Here is a 20,043-nt window from a genome sequence, read left to right as displayed (position 1 = left end):
TGATTGCTTGTCAGGATGATTTACATTTAAAAGCACATCTGCTACTGAAGGCTGCACCGCAGGTGAGTGAAGGGCGTTGCAATAGCAATTCAAAAAGTTCAAGATAGAGTAGGTTGTGCAGGCAAGCAGCGCTGCTTTCATTGGTGATATAGGACACATTTGAGGTCTGAGATCCGTTTACTCATCTAATTAAGGCCACTTTCCCTTATCTTGATATTTTGGAATTAAGCTTTACCTTCGTTTTCAATCTAATGCTTAAAAGCATCCCAATGTGTTCACTAAGGTCATTGGGATGTTGACGAAATAGCAACTGTTGCAAAATTGTGTTAAGTCAAAAACAAGTGTTTTGATAAAGAGTTCCCTTATATTGTTATCTCAAAATTAATCTTTGATTTTCAATACTTTAAAGCATTCAACATTTTTATCAAAGTTCACTGATGTCACCACTTCACAAAATTGCAACTATCGCAACAAACTTTAAAAAACAGGTCTTTGAAATAGATTGATTCCTTTTATTTTCAATCTAATGCTTAAAGCGTCTGAATTTGTTTGCAAAGTTTGTTGACATGAGGCCATTGCACAAAATTGCAACTATCGCAACATTATGTTCCTTCCAAAACGTGTTTTAATAAGAGTTTGAATCCCTTATCTTGTTACTTAGGAATACATTTTTACTTGAATCTAATGCTTAAAAGCAACCAATGTTGCATAGTATTTTTTTCCACTAAAGCCTATTGTACTGGTTTTTTAATCTTATTGAACACCTGTTTGGAACCTGCCATGTCATGGACACAAAAATTGAACATGATGGCACCAATGAACTCAAAATCTTGCACGGCCAAAAATTAAATACCGAATTAATTTTCCTCATTTGTTCACCTTAACAACTGTTATGTTGCCAGCTCATATGGTTCACTTTCATTTTATACTCCTCTCTCACCAGGGGAAATTAGGTGGTGTCTCTCAGATAAATGTCATGTGAAGGGGAATGGGCCCACCAGCTGAGATCTAGAACATGCCCCGAAGCTTCAAAATCTTGGTTAAATCCCAACCATAGTGGGTCTCTATCAGCATATTCCTGGCCCTTTAACTAGACTGTAATTTACTTAAACTCCTATGGCTTTGTTTTGCTAATGGTTGTTAAAAGACTCTTTAACTAGCTGAGCATAATTTGATATGTCGTGTGGTACGGCTGTGCCACAGACAGTCTAGAAGTATAGATTTGCACGACAGACAGTTGGTCAATCAAGACATTGGACAGCACATTGATTGCCACTAATGTTATGTTTGCAATCTCATGCAGCTTTTATTACATTACATTCTCCACACAAGAATTTGAGCACAGAATTCATTATTTTCCTAAAAATTCTACAAACAATACCCCATAATGACAACGTGAAAGAACTTTTTTGAAATCTTTGTAAATTTATAAAAAAAAACAAAACCACACATGTACATAAGTATTCACAGCCATTGCTCAATACTTTGTTGAAGCACCTTTGGCACCAATTACAGCCTCAAGTTGTTTTTGTATGTCCTGTTGGAAGATGAACTTTCACCCCAGTCTGAGATCCAGAGCGCTCATCAAGGATGTCTCTGTACATTGCTGCATTAATCTTTCCCTCGATCCTGACTAGTCTCCCTGTTCCTGCTGCTGAAAAACATCCCCACAGCATGATGCTGCCATCATGCTTCACTGTAGGGATGGTATTGGCTAGGTGATGAGCGGTGCCTGGTTTCCTCCAGACATGACGCTTGCCATTCAGGCCAAAGAGTTCAATATTTGTTTCATCAGACCAGAGAATTTTGTTTCTCATGGTCTGATAGTCCTTCAGGTGCCTTTTGGCAAACTCCAGGCAGGCTGTCATGTGCCTTTTACTGAGGAGTGGCTTCCGTCTGGCGACTCTACCATACAGGCCTGATTGGTGGAGTGCTGCAGAGATGGTTGTTCTTCTGGAAGGTTCTCCTCTCTCCACAGAGAAATGCTGGAGCTCTGTCAGAGTGACCATCGGGTTCTTGATCACCTCCCTGACTAAGGCCCTTCTCCCCCAATCGCTCAGTTTGGCCAGGAAGCTAGCTCTAGGAAGAGTCCTGGTGGTTCCAAACTTCTTCCATTTACGGATGACTGAGGCCACTGTACTCATTGGGACCTACAATGCTGCAGAAATGTTTCTGTACCCTTCCCCAGATCTGTGCCACGATACAATCCTGTCTCGGAGGTCTACTGACAATTCCTTGAACTTCATGGCTTAGTTTGTGCTCTGACATGCACTGTTAACTGTGGGACCTTATATAGACAGGTGTGTGCCTTTCCATATCATGTCCAATCAACTGAATTTACCACAGGTGGACTCAAATCAAGTTGTAGATACGTCTCAAGGATGATCAGTGGAAACAGAATGCACCTGAGCTCAATTTTGAGTGTCATGGCAAAGGCTGTGAATACTTATGTACATGTGATTTATTTTTCATTTTTTATTTTTAATAAATTTGCAAAGATTTCAAACAAACGTCTTTCACGTTGTCATTATGGGGTATTGTTTGTAGAATTTTTAGGAAAATAATGAATTTAATCCATTTTGGAATAAGGCCATAACATAACAAAATGTGGAAAAAGTGAAGCGCTGTGAATACTTTCCGGATGCACTATATACACACAATGTTGATGTTTTTTAATAATCTTGTGCATGCTATCAAGTACAAGCAAATTGCAGACATATCAAATTCTAAGAAATTCTGATTCTAATTTGTATGCATTTTGTTGTACTTTTCACTCAAATTGTTATGCTGATTAAATAATTTATAATACAAATTTATTTTTATTTAATTAGAAAAATGCAAAATAGACACATTAGTTTTAGCTATCTCAGACTTGGACAACACTGCATATGACTCCCCCTCCTTTTTTTCACAGCAGTAATAATGTTGTCCTGGGGAAATCAATTTGGTGAAATAAAACTCAACCCATTGTGCAAATGATTGCGGGGATGTTTGGCCAGGATTAGTTTGGTATGCTCTTTACTAGCCTAAGTACCATGTTAAACTTGGTGGGATTTGATTTATCTTAGGGGACCGGAGGCTAAAATCATTTTTCAAAGAAAGATTCTACCAGCGCAGCACGAGTAATCCATCTTGGTCCCTGCGCATATTTCGAGCAGCACATGTGCGTTGCTCTTTATTCCTAGAAGGAATTGTGTGCATATGAGAGAGAGATGAATATCAGTGGGAAAGAATGAAGCTGGGGAGCCATTTGTGATTAAAGGAGCTTGCTTTGAGTACACCCATAAGTTCACAGTGTTTGGACCTGATAAACACAATTTCTCACATATTTCCTCTTTTATTCTCTCCCCACTGGTGCTGTCACTGGGGACAGATACTGCTGAAATTAAAAAGCTTGATTGCTACTGGAAAGACGCTCTGTGATTCAAACATGAAATCATAAAATAAAAGTCTGCAATCAGACTTCTGAACACTTGATCTCTCATGATCAATATACACCAGCACTGCACTTTATTAATCTATTATCTCACACTGGACTGTCATAATTATATTCTCCACAATACAACTACAGCATATATATATTTTTTTTATAAACTTTTTATTTTTTATTTTTATTTTATGTGCATTCTATATTGTGTGTATTGTTTACTGTACATTGTATATTATTATCGTGTACATTTGATATTTAAATTGTGTTGTGTAAATTGGTATATATCTTGTCACTGTCATGACTGCTATGTTGCTCGGAACTGCACACTGTGCATTAAGTACTGCAGTGCATCTCCTCATGGACTGCACCAGATTCGCCAGATCTTGCTGTAAGATGTTACCCCTCTCTTCCACCAAAAGGGGGGACTAGCCCTAGCCCTCACCCTCCGATCCAACAGGTCCCAGACATGCTCAATGGGATTGAGATCCGGGCTCTCCGCTTGCCATGGCAGAACACTGGCATTCCTGTCTTGCAGGAAATCATGCACAGAACAAGCAGTATGTCTGGTGGCATTTTCATGCTGGAGGGTCATGTTAGGATGAGCCTGCAGGAAGGGTACCACATGAGGGAGGAGGATGTCTTCCCTATAATGCACAGTGTTGAGATTGCCTGCAATGACAACATGCTCAGTCTGATGATGCTGTGAAACACCGCCCCAGATCATGATGGGCCCTCCACCTCCAAATCAATCCTGCTCCAGAGTAAAGGCCTCAGTGTAACGTTCATTCCTTCGAAGATAACCGCGAGTCTGGCCATCACCCCTGGTGAGACAAGACCGCGACTCGTCAGTGAAGAGCAATTTTTGCCAGTCCTGTCTGGTCCAGGTGGGTTTTTGCCCATAGGCGACACTGTCTTCAGTGATGTCTGGTAAGAAACTGCCTTACAACAGGCTTACAAGCCCTCAGTCCAGCCTCTCTCAGCCTATTGCCGACAGTCTGAGCACTGATGGAGGGATTGTGCATTCCTGGTCTAACTCGGGCGGTTGTTGTTGCCATCCTGTACCGGGATCTTTCTTTTGGTGTTTTTCAGAATCAGTAGAGAGGTCTCTTTAGTGTCCAAATTTTTACAACTGTGACCTTAATTGCCTACCATCTGTAAGCTGTGAGTGTCTTAATGACCGTTCCACAAGCGCATGTTCATTCATTGTTTATGGTTCATTGAACAAGCATAGAAAACAATGTTTAAACCCTTCACAATAAAGATCTGTAAAGTTATTTTTGATTTTTTACAAAATTATCTTTAAAATACAGTGTCCTGAAAAAGGGACATTTCTTTTTTGCTGAGTTTATATACTTTTTGGAGCCACTGTTTAGAATTATAATATGAATGTCTTGAAGCAAATCTATTTTTGATTTGGAGCTAAATTATTACGCCAGCTGGTGCCTTGTTGATTTATTTCGAGATGAGAAATTACTTAAAATTGTCTTGTGGAGTAGCAAGAGCCAAATGTACCCATACTAAATCAGCACAATGAATAATTGAACAGCATAGAATGTGTTAAGAAAATTACCTCTGGATAAGTGGCAAGGCAATGCAAGCCTCCTTTTAAAGGGAAAAAAATTTACTGGTATTTTGACGTTGCAAATTATTCTCCAAAGGGAATCAATCTTGACGTCCCCACCCACCTCTGCGGCAGGAATAAAGTTTGGCAGCTGTGTATTTTTGGTTTACAAAGAAGAGATTAATACTTCTTCTGCTGGCATTCAAGTTTGCTTATATCCTTCATAAGAGACATAAAACTAAATATTACAATTATAATGAACAGTACACAGACTTTACAACAGATGTACAAAGACACTAAACAAAGACAACATAGAAGTATTTACATGCTGTACAGTACAGTATATACACTCCTTGAGTAAATTATTAGGAACATCTGTACACCTTCTTATTCATGCAATTATCTATTCAGTCAATCATGTGGCAGCAGTGTTATGCATAAAATCATGCAGATACAGGTCAGGAGCTTCAGTTAATGTTCACATCGTGCATCAGAATGGAGAAAAATGTGATAGCAGTGATTTTAACCGTGGCATGATTTTTGGTGCCAGACAGGCTGGTTGAGTATTTCTGTAACTGCTGATCTCCTGGGATTTCCATACACAAGTCTTTAGAGTTAACTCGGATTGGTGCAAAAAAAAAACATCCAGTGAGTAGCAGTTCTGCGGACATAAATGCCTTGTTGATGAGAGAGTTCAACGGAGAATGGCTGGACTTGTTTGAGCTGACAGAAAGTCTACAGTAACTCAGATAACCACTCTGTACAATTGTAGAAAAGAATCTCAAAATGCACAACACATCAAACATAAAGACGGATGGGCTACAAGAGCAGAAAACCATGTTAGGCACTATAATAATAATAATTCCTTACATTTATATACCCCTTTTCTAGGCACTCAAAGCACTTTACATAGTATAGGGGGACTCTCCTCAACCACCACCAGTGTGCAGCATCCACCTGGATGTTGCGACGGCAGACATAGTGTGTCAGTATGCTCACCACACACAAGCTATTGGTGAAGAGGAGAGAGTAGAGTGATATATATATATATATATACAAATATTATAATATTTATTTATATATATTTATTTTGGAAAAAAAATATATAATCAGTGGCTTCATAAAAACACATTATGCAACAATGTTAATGTCTGGGTCTCTGAGGGTAATATTACTAGTACTTTTTCAAATGCAAACAATCTGTAGAAATTAATATGTGATCCAACTCTCCAGGTACTTTAAGAATGGTGTCCAAGCATGTTTTATTTATTTTTTTAAACTTTGCTAATTTTGCATAATTTTAATGTTCCGTAAGAAGTGTACGCTAACGAGTTAGGGATATTTTCAATTAAGTAATATGGTTTTCTTTGCAATTGTTAGGGATACTATTAACAATGGTAAGAAATGGTTAGAAAATACTTTTTCCTTTTTTATTTTTACAAATCTTTGTATTGCCATGGAAACTTAATGCTAGTCCTCTGGAGACAAAGGGTCAGCGTGCCGAGCGTTCATGGGAACATTTCACAGACAATTTAGCTTGAAGCTCTGCCATTCCTTTGCTATTTAAATACTGAAAGGAGAAAAACACTATTGTACAGAGCTGGTTGTCTAAAACGCATGCTCTTTGAGCTGGGATAGGTGTCCAGATTCTTCCATCAATCATCTCTTATCTCTACCATTTTATCTGAATTTCCAAGCCCTTTGGACACCCGCAGAGTGAGCGACACCTGCATTATTAAACTCAAGAGCCGCCTTTGACTGACAAATAATACCCATTGTGAAGACTTAGATAAAAGCCATGGGTGAATCCTGTGTGAGCCAATTTCACCCTTTTCTCTTGTAAATATCCTCACAAATTTGGAAACGTTGAGCTCATGGCACTTTAAATTTACTTCACTTTATATTTTTGCTGTTCCTGGATTTTATACATCAGTGTAACTCACTGAAATCAATGTCTTTCTTTATATTTTGGATTTATACAGAATTAAAATCGATAAGGCCTGAGTTATAAATGCAACTTGTCCACGTTAACTGTTAATCAGCCTAGATAGATGCTGTAATCCATTACAGTGAATGTAAACGTTTGACGTAGTTATGTGAGTGTAAGATGTGGTGGTAATGAATGTTATGTCTTAAGAACCATTGGCTCGTATACACACACACAAAAAAAAAAATCAATATCAATTACCTGGCTATTGGAAAAGTGTCAGAAGACAACCTTTCCATGTCCCATTTTTCCCCACTCCTCTCTCATCCCCCCTCAACCAACAAGTGATTTGCTTTGTTGTTCTAGTGATAACAGCAAAACTCATTGGAAGGCTGTTTTTTTTTTTTTGGTGACAGTAATTGCAGACTAACCTTGAAGTTGAGGGGTCAAAAGCAGAGGTATGTTCATCAAGGAGTCTTCCTGTAAACGGATCTCTTGACAGAGCACAATCCGAAATGGCCTGTTTCTGCCTCCTCCGGTTTATTTATCCAACTGACAAGGTCGTCAGTTTATCAAACGTGCTTCTCCGCAGAGGGCCTACTGAGATATGGACGTACAATCCATCTGAGTAACGCCAGGAGTTCTCTCACACCCCTCTTTAGGGTATTAGTCCTCAACATAGATCATAGGTCAACCCTCATGCCCCATTTAGAGGATAAAATGACCTATCTGGTCTTTCTGTAGATGCTGCTTCACCCTGCTACATAACCTTCCCTCCCTCTGGGTCCTCGGTAAATGCTTTAAAAAAAATCATCACATATACTGAAGGAACATTACCTGCAGGTAGGTCAGAGACAGCCAGTTAGTGCATGCAATGCTCAAATTCACTGTTGTGGGTCAAAATTTTGCTCACACAAATATGTAACCATACCATACATACTGTATATATTGTATGTTTATATGTTTTATTATTATTATTTGTATTATCAGTTTTATTTATTTAAAGGGACAGGTCAGCCAAAAAGTAAAAGAAAGATGTTAGAATGTTAGGGACTGACAGCCACAGTCACTGTTCACTTTCATTGTAAGGGAAAAAAATGCAATGAATGTGAATGGTGATTGAGGCTGTCAATTCCCTTACATTCTGCCTCTTGTCTTCCATGAAGAAAGAAAGTCGTACGGGTTTGGAACACATGAGTGGGAGTAAATCATTTTCATTTTAAAGGTGAACTATCCCTTTAAGTGCTTCATAACTTACAGGAAAGTCTAAACAGTCTAAAATTTGACATTTGTCAAATTCAATTTAGGCCAGCATGAATTTCCTGGCTGGTGTATACTGGCAGGGTTGTGAGGGTTACTTTTTAAATGTATTCCACTACAGATTACAGAATACATGCTGTAAAATGTAATTTGTAATGTATTCCATTAGATTTCACAAGGTAAGTAACATATTCTAAATACTTTGGATTACTTCTTCAGCAGCAGTAGATATTTTTACACTTGTTTTGACTATAAAAAGTCTGCCAGTACAAACACACGTGTTAAAAATACATTCTCTGAAAAACCTAAATATCTTATGCAGTGTTGTTTCTAAAACAAGATTAATCTATTTGATCTTGTTTTAAGGATTATTTTTACAGTAAAACAATACAAAAATTATTATCAAGAATGTGATTTTTGCCCTAATATCAAAGGTCTTACTAGAAAAATGAAATTATGGTCTAACGTGAATTTTCTTGATAAAAAATATGATCGTGCCTGATAACATGTGCATATAAAATGGCTAGAAATAGCATTTTAGCTTAGCGTAAAGCTGACAGTTTACACAAGGTTTATTTCTATTTCTTCAAACTTACTTCGAACTTCTCTGTCTGCTCGTATGAATGTGACACATCATAAGAAAGTGTTTCACCGCTGTTCAAATGCACTTTGGATCACATCATTTATATGTATAAATGTTTTCCCTCTGAAAGGACTAAATGTTAAATGAAACAAATGACAATAAAATGCAAAGTAATCTCTTCAGTAATCCAAATACTTTTTGAATGTAACTGTATTCTAATAACCAATGATTTAAATTGTAACTGTAGTGGAATACAGTTAATTATATTTTGTATTTTAAATACGTAATCCCATTACATGTATTCCCCAACTCTGCATACTGGTTTGCGCTGGTTTGGTTCTAGTCTAGGAAGAGCATTACTATGCTGTGTATATAGTTTGTGAAGTTTTCAGTTATGCTTATTATCCTTGTCTCAGATGTTTCTTGTCAATTGCCTTAGAAGAAAAAAGAAACACACAGATTAGACAGTTTTATACAGTTTGAATATAAAGCTTATTATTATTTAAATTATTGTGTTCCATTCCTTTAAGAGCTTCTTATCTTAACAAAATGTGCTGATAAGTGGGGAAGAAAAAGGAGGAACATGACGTAAGCCAAATTTGAACCTTTGTCCCTGTTAGCACATTCATTGCCCACTGTGCCAAGGCTGTTTGATCTCTTGTTTGAATATGTACCATAATCGAAGAAGGTTTACAGCAGTAGCAGTTCTTTGTTTGTTTGCTTTTGTTTAGTTTTGTTTTGTTTTGTAGCTTGTAGGTCTTGGATTTAAAAGATCATAAAAGAAAGATTAGTCTCTTCTCAGATCTTAAGCAATTACTAATTTAATCATAACCCAGATTTTCTCAGTGCTGGTGTATTTACAGCCAAAGGCAAGGTGGAGAATGTTTCAGTATGTTTTGATGGGAGAATAATACTTACAACATTGCAATTTTAACATTTTGTCTCTTGAAACTGGAAACATTTTGATTCTCTTTATTTAATGCTGTTCTGTTAAACTGAGTGTTAAGTGGAAGAGATGGTGAAGAGCAAGTTTAAGAGATTGTTGAAGTTTATTAGCTGCGCTCAGACTGCAAATGCCTCAGCAAAGTCGTCAGAATTTATATTATTCTCCTCTCCTCTATTAATCTCCTCTACACGTTACAAGATTTTCACAATTATTATAAGTTAACAAAAACAACAAAAGAGAAACAGGACCGGGGATGTAACCAATTCATCAACAAATACATTGGTTGTATATGCTGGCCAGGAGAGACATCAGGCTTTTTTTATTTTATTTTTGATTTATGATTTCCAGATTAAGGCTCTTATAGAATATTGTCTTATTAATTCCTCCATATATTCTCCAACAAAAAAATAAAGGACATCATGACTTGCCTTTGCCTCCATTGTTGTCCATTGTGCCGGAACTAAGTGCTTCTTGGGGATCCCCTACACTATTTTTTTCCTCACTCCAGACTTGAATCCTAATAGGAGGTCTTCATTAGCTATTATGATCTGGAGATGAGGAGACTTGCACTCACGTTCATCTCACTGGTGAATTATTGATATGTTCTCTTTCTCACTGGCTGGGAGCTTGGAGTCGGGGACGAGGGACTTGTGTGCTCTTCTAAGAATAGTTGTGCTCTCCAATTATGTTCAAGACCACAGACAGCACCACCACTTCTAGGAGTCTCCTCTGTTTGAACCCATCACCGTCAAGAGTTAATTGAGTCTGTCAGGCTTGCTTACTCTGCTGAAAAAGTCTATCTTCAGCCAACCTAAATTTCCTTGCTGGTTTATACTGGTTAGTGCTGGTTTGGTGCAGTGTAAAAAGAACATTATTATGCTTTTCACATAGCTTGTGTTGTTCTCAGTTATGCAACCTTGTCTCAGATGGCTCTCCTAAAATTCCTTAGAAGAAATACAAAATACACAAATGAATATTTGAAATACAGTTCAATTATTTACATAGTTATAAAACATATTGTGGATTTTATAGAGATAATTTGGCCTTGTAAGATATATTTGCATTCATAATGAAATCTCTGACTTTTAGTTGCAGACTTTGGTATCTTATCAAATGTAAGCTCTTTTTGTGACATTTTTTATTATCTCTTCTGCAACTCTGGAGGAAATACTTGAGATTTTTGGATATGTTGATCAGAAGAAAAATCTCAAAAACTGCCTTTCAAAACAAAACACATGTTGGCGAACCGACCACGGTTGTATTTTTAGCACATTATGTGTTCCTTTAGACTGACTATAATTCCAGTCTTTGTTGGCTTCCTACATTGTTTGCTGACACCAGGATCTGAAATCCAGTCACAACCTTCATGTCAAAAAATATTATAATTACTCTAAACTCCAGTGTACATGCGCTGTGAAAGTCGTTGCAATATATGACTTGCAGAACTTCCCAAAGTTGGAAAGAGAGAGCTTTATGAAGAGATGGCCAAACAAATGTATCTCATAACTCCTTGATCTAGATAAGACAATGTGCTGGCCTATTTGTAGGCATTCTCTGGAGGTAGGGTGCATATCGGAGGAGTGAGGGAGAAGGAGAAAAAAGTAAAAAACCTCACCACTATCATTGATAAACTTGTTTTGTTGTGACCTGGAATTTTTCGTTTAGATTATTTTGAAAATCCCAGCCTGATCTTATGAAAATTACGTGACTGTGGCGACATTTTTGTGAAATGACATTACATGGTTTCTTTCATATATTGTGGCAGTCCCAAGGTGAAATGTCCACTGTGATTGTTCTGAAAGAGGGTTAAATGTTCTCACAAACAGATGAGTTTTTTTAAGGGTAATGCTGTATCGAGTTCTAAATTAATCAAACCTGTATCCCTACCTTAAACCCTACAGATGAATTGTTGAAGCAACCACTTCATTTTGTGTTGCTTCTTGTGGTTAAATGTATGTGTTAAATGTAGCCCTGGTCCTTTGTATTTTAAGTGCAGTGCTCTATGAGCTACTGAGCAATTTGTTCACGCTCAAACAAGACTGTAAATGTAGTTGGTAATGTAATGCAAACATTGAAATGTATCGCCTTACAAATCATGCACTATAATAAAAAGTGCTTATATGTCATGAGATGTCATGTGAGGAACAGGGCGAAAAGTACTTGTTTATTAATTGATAATCTGCTGCTTTACTCGTGATTTGTGTGAAAGTGAATAAAGGTAACTGTTGTTTTAGCGTCTCTAGTGTTCATTTTAACATGAAACTGCTGTGACAGTTTCTTACAACAAGCCACTTAAATACGGTATAGTAGCGTGTTTCTATAAGACCAGGTTAAAAAATCCACAGAGGTTGATTCGTTATCATTGCAATTCCTAAAAAAAAATGACAAAGCCAATTTTTACTTGCATTTGGAACTTCGTAAAAAAAAAGTGTTAATTTTGGAACCTGTTTACAACATTTTACATGGATATATCATAAAGTACGTGTAATGTAACTATAAACGTTAATGTGTGCTAAATTATTGGTAAAGTAATAAGACATTTGATACACTTCGACCGTGTTAATTACATATATGTTATTTATATTGGTATCCCTGAAGTCATTAATGAAATCCACAGTTTGTGAAAATGGATTATTTTTATCCAGTGTTTTGTCCACACCAATTAAAAACACTCTTCCCCCAAGCTATCTGAGTTTTTCACAATAGTATCATCTATAATATTGCACCATGTTGGGTTTTTTTCCCTGTTCTTTTCCTCATTTTTTTTCTTTTATTTTTCTCTTATGCACACTCATAGGACTTGTTATCATGTATAACTTGCTTATGGCTCACTCCGTGTGCGTCTTGGCTAGAATAATTAGAGTGCCAACGTGAATTAATGAAGTCCTCTCTATTTTTCTCCTTCATTCTCAAGGTCTTCATATTCTGCCTTTTATCTTTGAGGATATGTGTTTTTAAGACCCATTCAAGTATGTATGCACTACTGTTTTATTAAGACCTTAAGGGATGGGAAATTTTACAACTGATTATGCAACAACCCTGCATAAAATCCATAGGTGTTAAAAATTGTTGGATAGTTTTGTCATTAAAAGATATATATTTGAGCATAAAAGTAAATATTAGGGAGTTAAAAATATATATATATTTTTTTAATTCAATTAATTACACAATTTGCCAGTTAATTAATAGAGTTATCACATACTGTATCATATTTGCAGCAGAGAAGGTCCCCAAAATGAAAATCAGTTAATACATTACAATTATAAAGATTATGTAATTATGAATTTAATAAATATAATAATTCAGATAATTAAAATACATAAAATTATTGTGGCTGCTCCCTGCTGAATGAGATTTATAAAAACAAACCTTAAGGTGGTACTTCAATCTTGAATTTCTCCGATGGTAATAACATTTCTTATTATGGTTATTTTTTATATAATTAAAAGCACTGAATTAAAATGTTGAATTAAAACTTTAAATCGACAGCCCTAGTTAATATTTATATTAATTTGCATGGCTATTGAAAAAAATTTAGTTGCACTGGTAAAACCTGTCATACGCAAACATAGTGTTTTTAACAAAAACTAATTTTAACTGTTTTCTATGTGGGTAGTCCTAAGCACAACATTTCAGTGGCCGAAGTTACTTCAAAAAGTCTCTTAAAATCTGTATTGGGTGTTTGCTGACTGCAGTTTGTTGAAAGTGGCTGTTGAAGATCTGTCAAGAAAAAAGATCCATGGTAATGTGCAAATACCTTCAAAACTGTTTCAAAATTACACTCTTTCCCAAAATTGTCTCTGTAAGAATGTCTAGATCATTTTAAATCACGCACTGAAAATCTTTCCAAAAATCTCAAGTCTTAGAAAGCTGCAAAACCTGTCATAGTTTTTTGTTGTCAGAAAACAAATTGCTTTGTTGATTGCTGGCTCCAAGACACTGGTATGAAGTTTGAAGTAATATTATCATGCTTGCTGTTTGTCTTGTAGAATTGCTGTAATGGAGAGTGGAAGTCTTCGAATATCCAATGCCACCAAAGCAGATGCTGGCACATACACGTGTGTTGCCCGCAACCAGTTTGGGATGGCCAGCAGCTCAGGAAATCTGCTTGTTAAAGGTATTTGCTCGAATTTCAGTTGTTCAGTCAGTTGGCACTGTTTATGGTACAGAAATTGCACACTTCATCTTTTAACAAAACAAGGTATTCTATGTCATACGGTACATCCGCTCAAGTCACATTGAAAGAACTACAACACTTTTCACTGCATGCTCAGCAGTAGTATGGCTAAGATTGTCTATGGCTAAGAACATATTGTGCAAAACAATCTGGTCTTTGGCAAGTGGAATACTTCTATTTCCTAATGAGATGAAGAAAGAATGTAGTGTTGGAGCATCAGCATGGAGGACCCGGAGGGACTCAGATCACACTTGTGTTGAGTCACTGGAGCAGTGAGTTATTACGCTGTATTAAATATGAATGAAAGGTGGGTGTGCAGTGCTCAGCTTGTTCACTTAAGAGTGTTCTAAAGCTGGGGGAATTTTCAGGATGTAAGCACCACTCAGTGGAGGTCCCCACACCCTCTGCAGTGTGTGTGTTTTACCACCCAAGTCTCTCTCGTTTTTTTTTTTTTTATCAAACTCTATAACTCAAACTCTCTTTATGAGTGAACATGTGCAGTTGTTACCTTAAGTAAGTATTTATATCAGGGGTGTGCATGACACTCGGCTGACTGTTCGACGTGCCTGTATTCAAATACTAAAATCGCCATTTGATTATTCTACACCTGCAATAGAGGGCACTGATCCGATCCTGATTGTACCAGACAATCTGTCTAGTTTTGGGGACTATTTTTCAAGTATAGGGACATTAAGGGGCTATTCACACATTTCTGCATGCATCTGTGCTATTTTGCATGCTATTTTTCAATTGTTTTTCTATGTAAACACACACTGGATGGACGTATTTGGTCTGCTCTCACTTTTTTCAATGTCTCGCACAGGACTGCTGCATTGTTTTTAGACACCTTGTCAATTTTAAAAAGAACTTCAATATTTATAATCACATCTCAAGACACCTGCATTCTGTTTCACCATTCTTTGTGTTGCATCTAGATTTTTCAACAGGTGTGTCACAAAACATTCTGAAGAAGTTCAGGTTTCAAAGAAGTCTTCATGTGATAAGTTAAATGGTAAACCATTTAAAAATCAAAGCATCCAAAAGAGGCTAATAAACCACAGCAGTGTAACTCCATCTACATATTTATAATAGCATTCACTGCCTCACGGAAATGTCAACCTGCCCGGGCGGAGCACATGTCAGAAGTTGCAAGTTGTGTTTCCATCATAGTTTATGTGCATTTCCTCTTATCAAATAAAAAATTAATCGACTTCAAGCAAGCATATAAAGTTTTAACGCGTGTTTTGGAAATCTTGATGTTTTCCCAAAATGCGCATTAAAATGCATTGATGGAAACCCAGCTAGTGACAGTTTGATTATTTTTTTAATATGAGTGTTTTTATCATTTGAAGATCTATATATTGTGATATTTAGGCTCATTGTGGGCTTTATTCCCTGCTATTTAAGTAGTATTTGATGCATATCCATTGCAACCATTGCATATCCTTTGATAAATAACTGATTAACCATTTGTGAATCGTCAGTTAACAAAATATTAAAATTGGTTACCATGCACATACCAAATTTTTACCAAATCTAAACCTTAAATATGACTTTCAGTGGTATAACCTAATATAGTCAGGTTGATACAGCCATAAAGATGAAACCAACATGATTGGTTTGAAACCAACGTGATTACAGATATAAAATTTCTAAGAAAGTGGCACATGCATTTTAAGCTATATTTGAAAAGGTTTCTCCGTTTCATCATCTTTGACATCCTTATTTGTCATTGACCTATATTCACACAATATTATCACTTTTTTTCTTTTTCTATTTTATATAAAAAAATAAGGTACCATTTAGGTACCATATTTGTTCTTACCATCCACTGCGTCTTGGTGTATCCACATGGTGTTCTGTGCAGGGCCAGCAATACCGCCAGAAACTCAAGGCAGTTGATATGCCAAAGCAGTCGTGGCCCTGTCCAGAAGCCAGCGGCTGCATGCCCGTTGTACATGTTGTCCCAGCCTAAATTGGAGGCATCAGTCGTAACAACAACATATCTGGACACTTGCTGTAAGGGGACCCCTGCCCGCAGAAATGCAAGGTCTGTCAAAAGGCTGAACAAGTGGTGGCAGATCGCCGTGATGGCCACACGATGTGTGCCGTGGTGCCATGCCCATCTCGGGACTTGAATCTGAAGCCAGTGCTGGAGTGTTCTCATATGCATCAACCCGAGCGGCGTGACTGTCTCCGATGATGCCATATGCACCAGAAGCCACCGCAGGACCAGTAGGGCCGCCGTTCTCCGTCTGAATGACTGCAGGCAGTTCAGCCCCGACTGCGTGCATGTGCTCGTGAAGCACGCTATCACAGAGACTGAGTCTAACTCCATCCCGAGATAAGAGATGCTCTGAACCAGGGAGAGCTTGCTCTTTTCCTGGTTGACCCGAAGCCCAACCGGCTGAGGTGCCCAAGCACCAGATACATGTGCACACACAACAAGTCTTGAGAGTGAGCAAGAATCAGCCAATCGTCGAGATAACTGAGCATGCGAATGCCCACTTCGCTTAACTGGGCAAGGGCGTGAAGACGCAAGGCGACCGGGACAGACCGAAGGGGATGAACTTGTACTGGTATGCCCAGCCCTCGAAGGCGAACCGCAGAAAGGGCCTGTGCTGAGGTAAAACCAAGATGTGGAAGTACGCATCCATCAGGTCTACCGGCGCGAACCAATCTTGATGTCAGACGAATGCCAAAATGCGTTTCTGCGTCAGCATCTTGAACGGGAGTCTGTGCCCGGTTCAGTACTCACAGGTCCAAGATTGGCCGCAACCCTCCGCCTGTCTTTGGAACGATGAAGTAGGGGCTGTAGAACCCTTTTTTAATTTCGGCTGGAGGGACAGGCTCTATCGCTTCCTTCTGCAGAAGGGTCGCAATCTCTGCACGCAAGGCAGCAGCATTCTCGCCCTTCACCGAAGTGTACACGGGCGGGTGCCTGGCAAACTACATAGCATAGCTGAGTCGGATGGTCCTGGCCAGCCATCGTGATGGGTTGGAGAGTGCTAACCATGCCTCCAAGCTCCGGGCGAGGGGCACTAAGGGGATTATTGCGTCTGACGTACCTGCGGGTGGGGCCTCGCGGCAGGGCGGAGCAGGAGAAACCACGTCGAGGAGCCTCACGTCCCAAGCTCGTGGCTGTGCTGAGGGGAACATCGAAGCACTTACCTTGCTTTAAAAACATGCTCTCCATCAGTGCATTCTATTTTAGAAGGAAATGTACTCTTTTCTGCAAAAATATATAGTCTTTCAGCTGTCGAAGCACCCAGAGGCGTGCTCTGCATCAATAGTGCAGAAGGGGGAAAAAGCCACTGAAATTCCCATTGGCCTTTTCTCAAAGATCAGAGGTGTTTGGGGCTCCCAAGAGTGAGCCCTAGTGTCACTACATCGACACAACGTCGAGTGAGTGACAGATAGGGAACTCTTTATTAATTTCCTCCCTCACAAAACTTTTAAATGGAAATAATTTCTTAAACAGCAGGGTGCAAAGTTTAGTCTACTTCATTAACCTTTGTCAAGCTTTGAAAACCTAAATCATTTTCTGACAAGGGGAGATCCATCAAAAATTCAATAAGCATTGATCCCCTAATTTTATATTCGTATAAATAATTTTATCAAGTTATTGATAATAACATGAGGGAATGTGGTGGGAGTAAATGGTATTTAAAGATAGATGGAGTGCACCAGAGCTCCTTAAACATGATAGATAGATGCAGTGGGGCTGGCCACTTTTAACTTGCCAAAGATGTCAACAGAAGTGATATGCCACTGGCAGCTGTATGTCAGTGGCCATTTTCTCTCCATTAGAATGTCAGATGGGTGTATACATGCTGTATCAGCAAAGGGCACTCATGATTCAACCAGACATTTAAACCTAGACACGTTTAGAGACAAACTAAAACCCTTATGTTCCACAGCAACCAGCTTGATCTCTTTAAAAAAATTGCATGATTGTGTCGACATTTTTTCAATATTACATTACAGGGTTCCCTACATTTATTACAACAGTTTCAAGGTTAAATGTCCACTGTGTGGCACTAAAAGCTAGATAAACATTCTACCAAGAAGATAAGGTAAATGCTGAGTTTTAAATCAACAAACCTACCTACCCTAACCTTAAACCTAAACCTAAATGACATTGTAATAAAAGCATATATGAAAAATGCAGTTGCTGAAGGAACCACATAATTTTCACATAAAATGTCTCAAGACAGCATTGTATGAGGAACAAGGCAAAATATAAGCATTTATGAACTGATAATCTGTCTTTTTATAATCGTGATTTGTGTAAAAGTGATTAAAAGTCATTGTTGTTGTAGCGCCTGTAGTGTTCATTACAGAGATACATATAATGAGCCATAAAAAATATTTATAGTAACTTGATTTTATGAGACCATGTTTTAAGAGAATGTTAACATAGTGTTCCCTTTACAAAAAGCTTCACTATGATGCTGCGCTTTTCTGTGGCTGTGTGTTTTACAAACCCTGTCAAAACTTTCTTTCCTCTGTTAGGAGTTAGAATTTGTTAGGCAGTGTGCAGTGAACCTTTTCTCTTTTCTCTTCTGTTTAGAAAATATTATATATATATATATTTATATATATATATATATATATATATTTTAAAAAATATATTTAAATATATATATTTAATTGCTCGCATTGCAGCAGGGCGGGTGCGAGCACTGCGATTTGCTTTCAGGCAAAGTGCTTCACGCTCGCCTCGCTTGCTTCCGGGAGTCAGCACTCACGAAAAAAAAAAAAAAGATTGTTCGTGGGGCTCTTGCATGGATTTGGCTGAGGAGCAAGAGATGGGTTTATCCCTTTCTCTCGCTCTCCACAAACCCAGCTGGTCCTTCACATGATCTTGAAGCGCGTTCCGCCGATTCTTCGGATCATGAGGAGGATCGCGATTCTCTTCCCGCCTCCGAGCTTTCCGTCCGTGATAAATAATCTACGGAGGAATTGCTCGATGTTATTACTCGTGCGGTTGCCAGACTCCAGTTGGACTGGCCACGCGAAAAAGAGACCCCCAAACCCTCCAAATTAGGGGATAGATTTTATCTTCCAGTCTAAGAAAGGGAATGCCTCATGAGTCCCTTCCCTTCTTTGATAACCTCCATGAAGAATTTTCTCGCTCATAGAGGAACCCCTAAAAAAAAAAAAAAATAAAAAAAAAAATATAATTTTCTTCCCGTGTTCACATACCCTCAACGTCATTGTATTCGACTATCGTGGGTGCTGAGGCACGGGGTAGGAGAGACGCTTGCGGGCTATCTCTCGCCGGGCTTGGCATCGTCACTTAAAGAAGCCCTCTCTCCCCTCAAAGCCTTTTAGGACAACCTCCACTTTAGTGGGAAGGGCTTATCAAGCAGCAGGTCAGGCTGGTGCTGCTCTGCACACTATGTTGTTTTACTGGCGTACCAGGCTGACCTCCTGGACGACCTGAGTGTGGGTTCTGCGCTTGACGAGCAAGCCTCAGACCTGCCTCGGTCCTGTCTGAAGGGAGGCTCAAAAGCAAAGCGTGGCGAGTCGTGCTCCTCCTCCCAGGGATTAGGGACAGTCTCGCCGCCCTCGCCAGCCCCCGAAGCAAGACCTCAGGACTATAATTTCTAGTAAGAGAAAACCCTGATGGTCTTGTGCCTAGATTGGGGGTAGCTCCCCTCGGGACGGGGCGCGTACTTCACTTCACCCCTCCCGGTACCCCCTCCTTTTTACTCGCACATTCACAATGCATGATGTAGCGCTGGCTCCTTGCGACTCCGGGGCATCTGCATTCTGAATTATGTAGACGACTGGCTGATCCTAGTGCAGTTCCAGGAATCATAGTGAAGCTTTTTGTAAAGGGAACGTCTTGGGTTACATGTGTAACCCTTGTTCCCTGAAAAAAGCGGAACGAGATGCTGCGCTTCTTTGCCGCACTGGGACGTCCCAGGACTGCTCTTCAAAAAGAAGTATCTGACGACACCTGGTGACGCATCCATTTATAGCCTGGCCTCAGGTACATCTAATGATTACATCAGCTGAGGCTATGAATTCCGGTCAATGCTCATTGATGTGTTACACACATTATTCACAGCTCGGTCACAACTAGGATTGTTCCCCATAGCGCTTAGCAGCGCAGCATCTCGTTCTGCTTTTTTCAGGGAACAAGGTTTA

At 38.8% G+C, this 20,043-nt stretch overlaps 1 protein-coding gene across 1 annotated transcript in view; it reads left to right on the top strand.

The window, feature by feature from the left end:
- Positions 1-20,043, top strand: part of LOC127646608 (contactin-4-like) — a 174,781-nt gene that overhangs the window by 126,429 nt on the left and 28,309 nt on the right. Inside the window, exon 10 of the mRNA XM_052130365.1 lies at positions 13,697-13,824. Coding sequence (XP_051986325.1) covers positions 13,697-13,824 — 128 coding nt within the window. The remainder of the gene's footprint in view (positions 1-13,696; positions 13,825-20,043) is intronic.

This window comes from Xyrauchen texanus, chromosome 7, assembly GCF_025860055.1.
Source record: "Xyrauchen texanus isolate HMW12.3.18 chromosome 7, RBS_HiC_50CHRs, whole genome shotgun sequence".
In the NCBI taxonomy this organism is placed as follows: Eukaryota; Metazoa; Chordata; class Actinopteri; order Cypriniformes; family Catostomidae; genus Xyrauchen; species Xyrauchen texanus.
The sequence above is the reverse complement of the archived record's forward strand: the minus strand, read 5'-3'. Positions and strand labels throughout refer to the sequence as shown.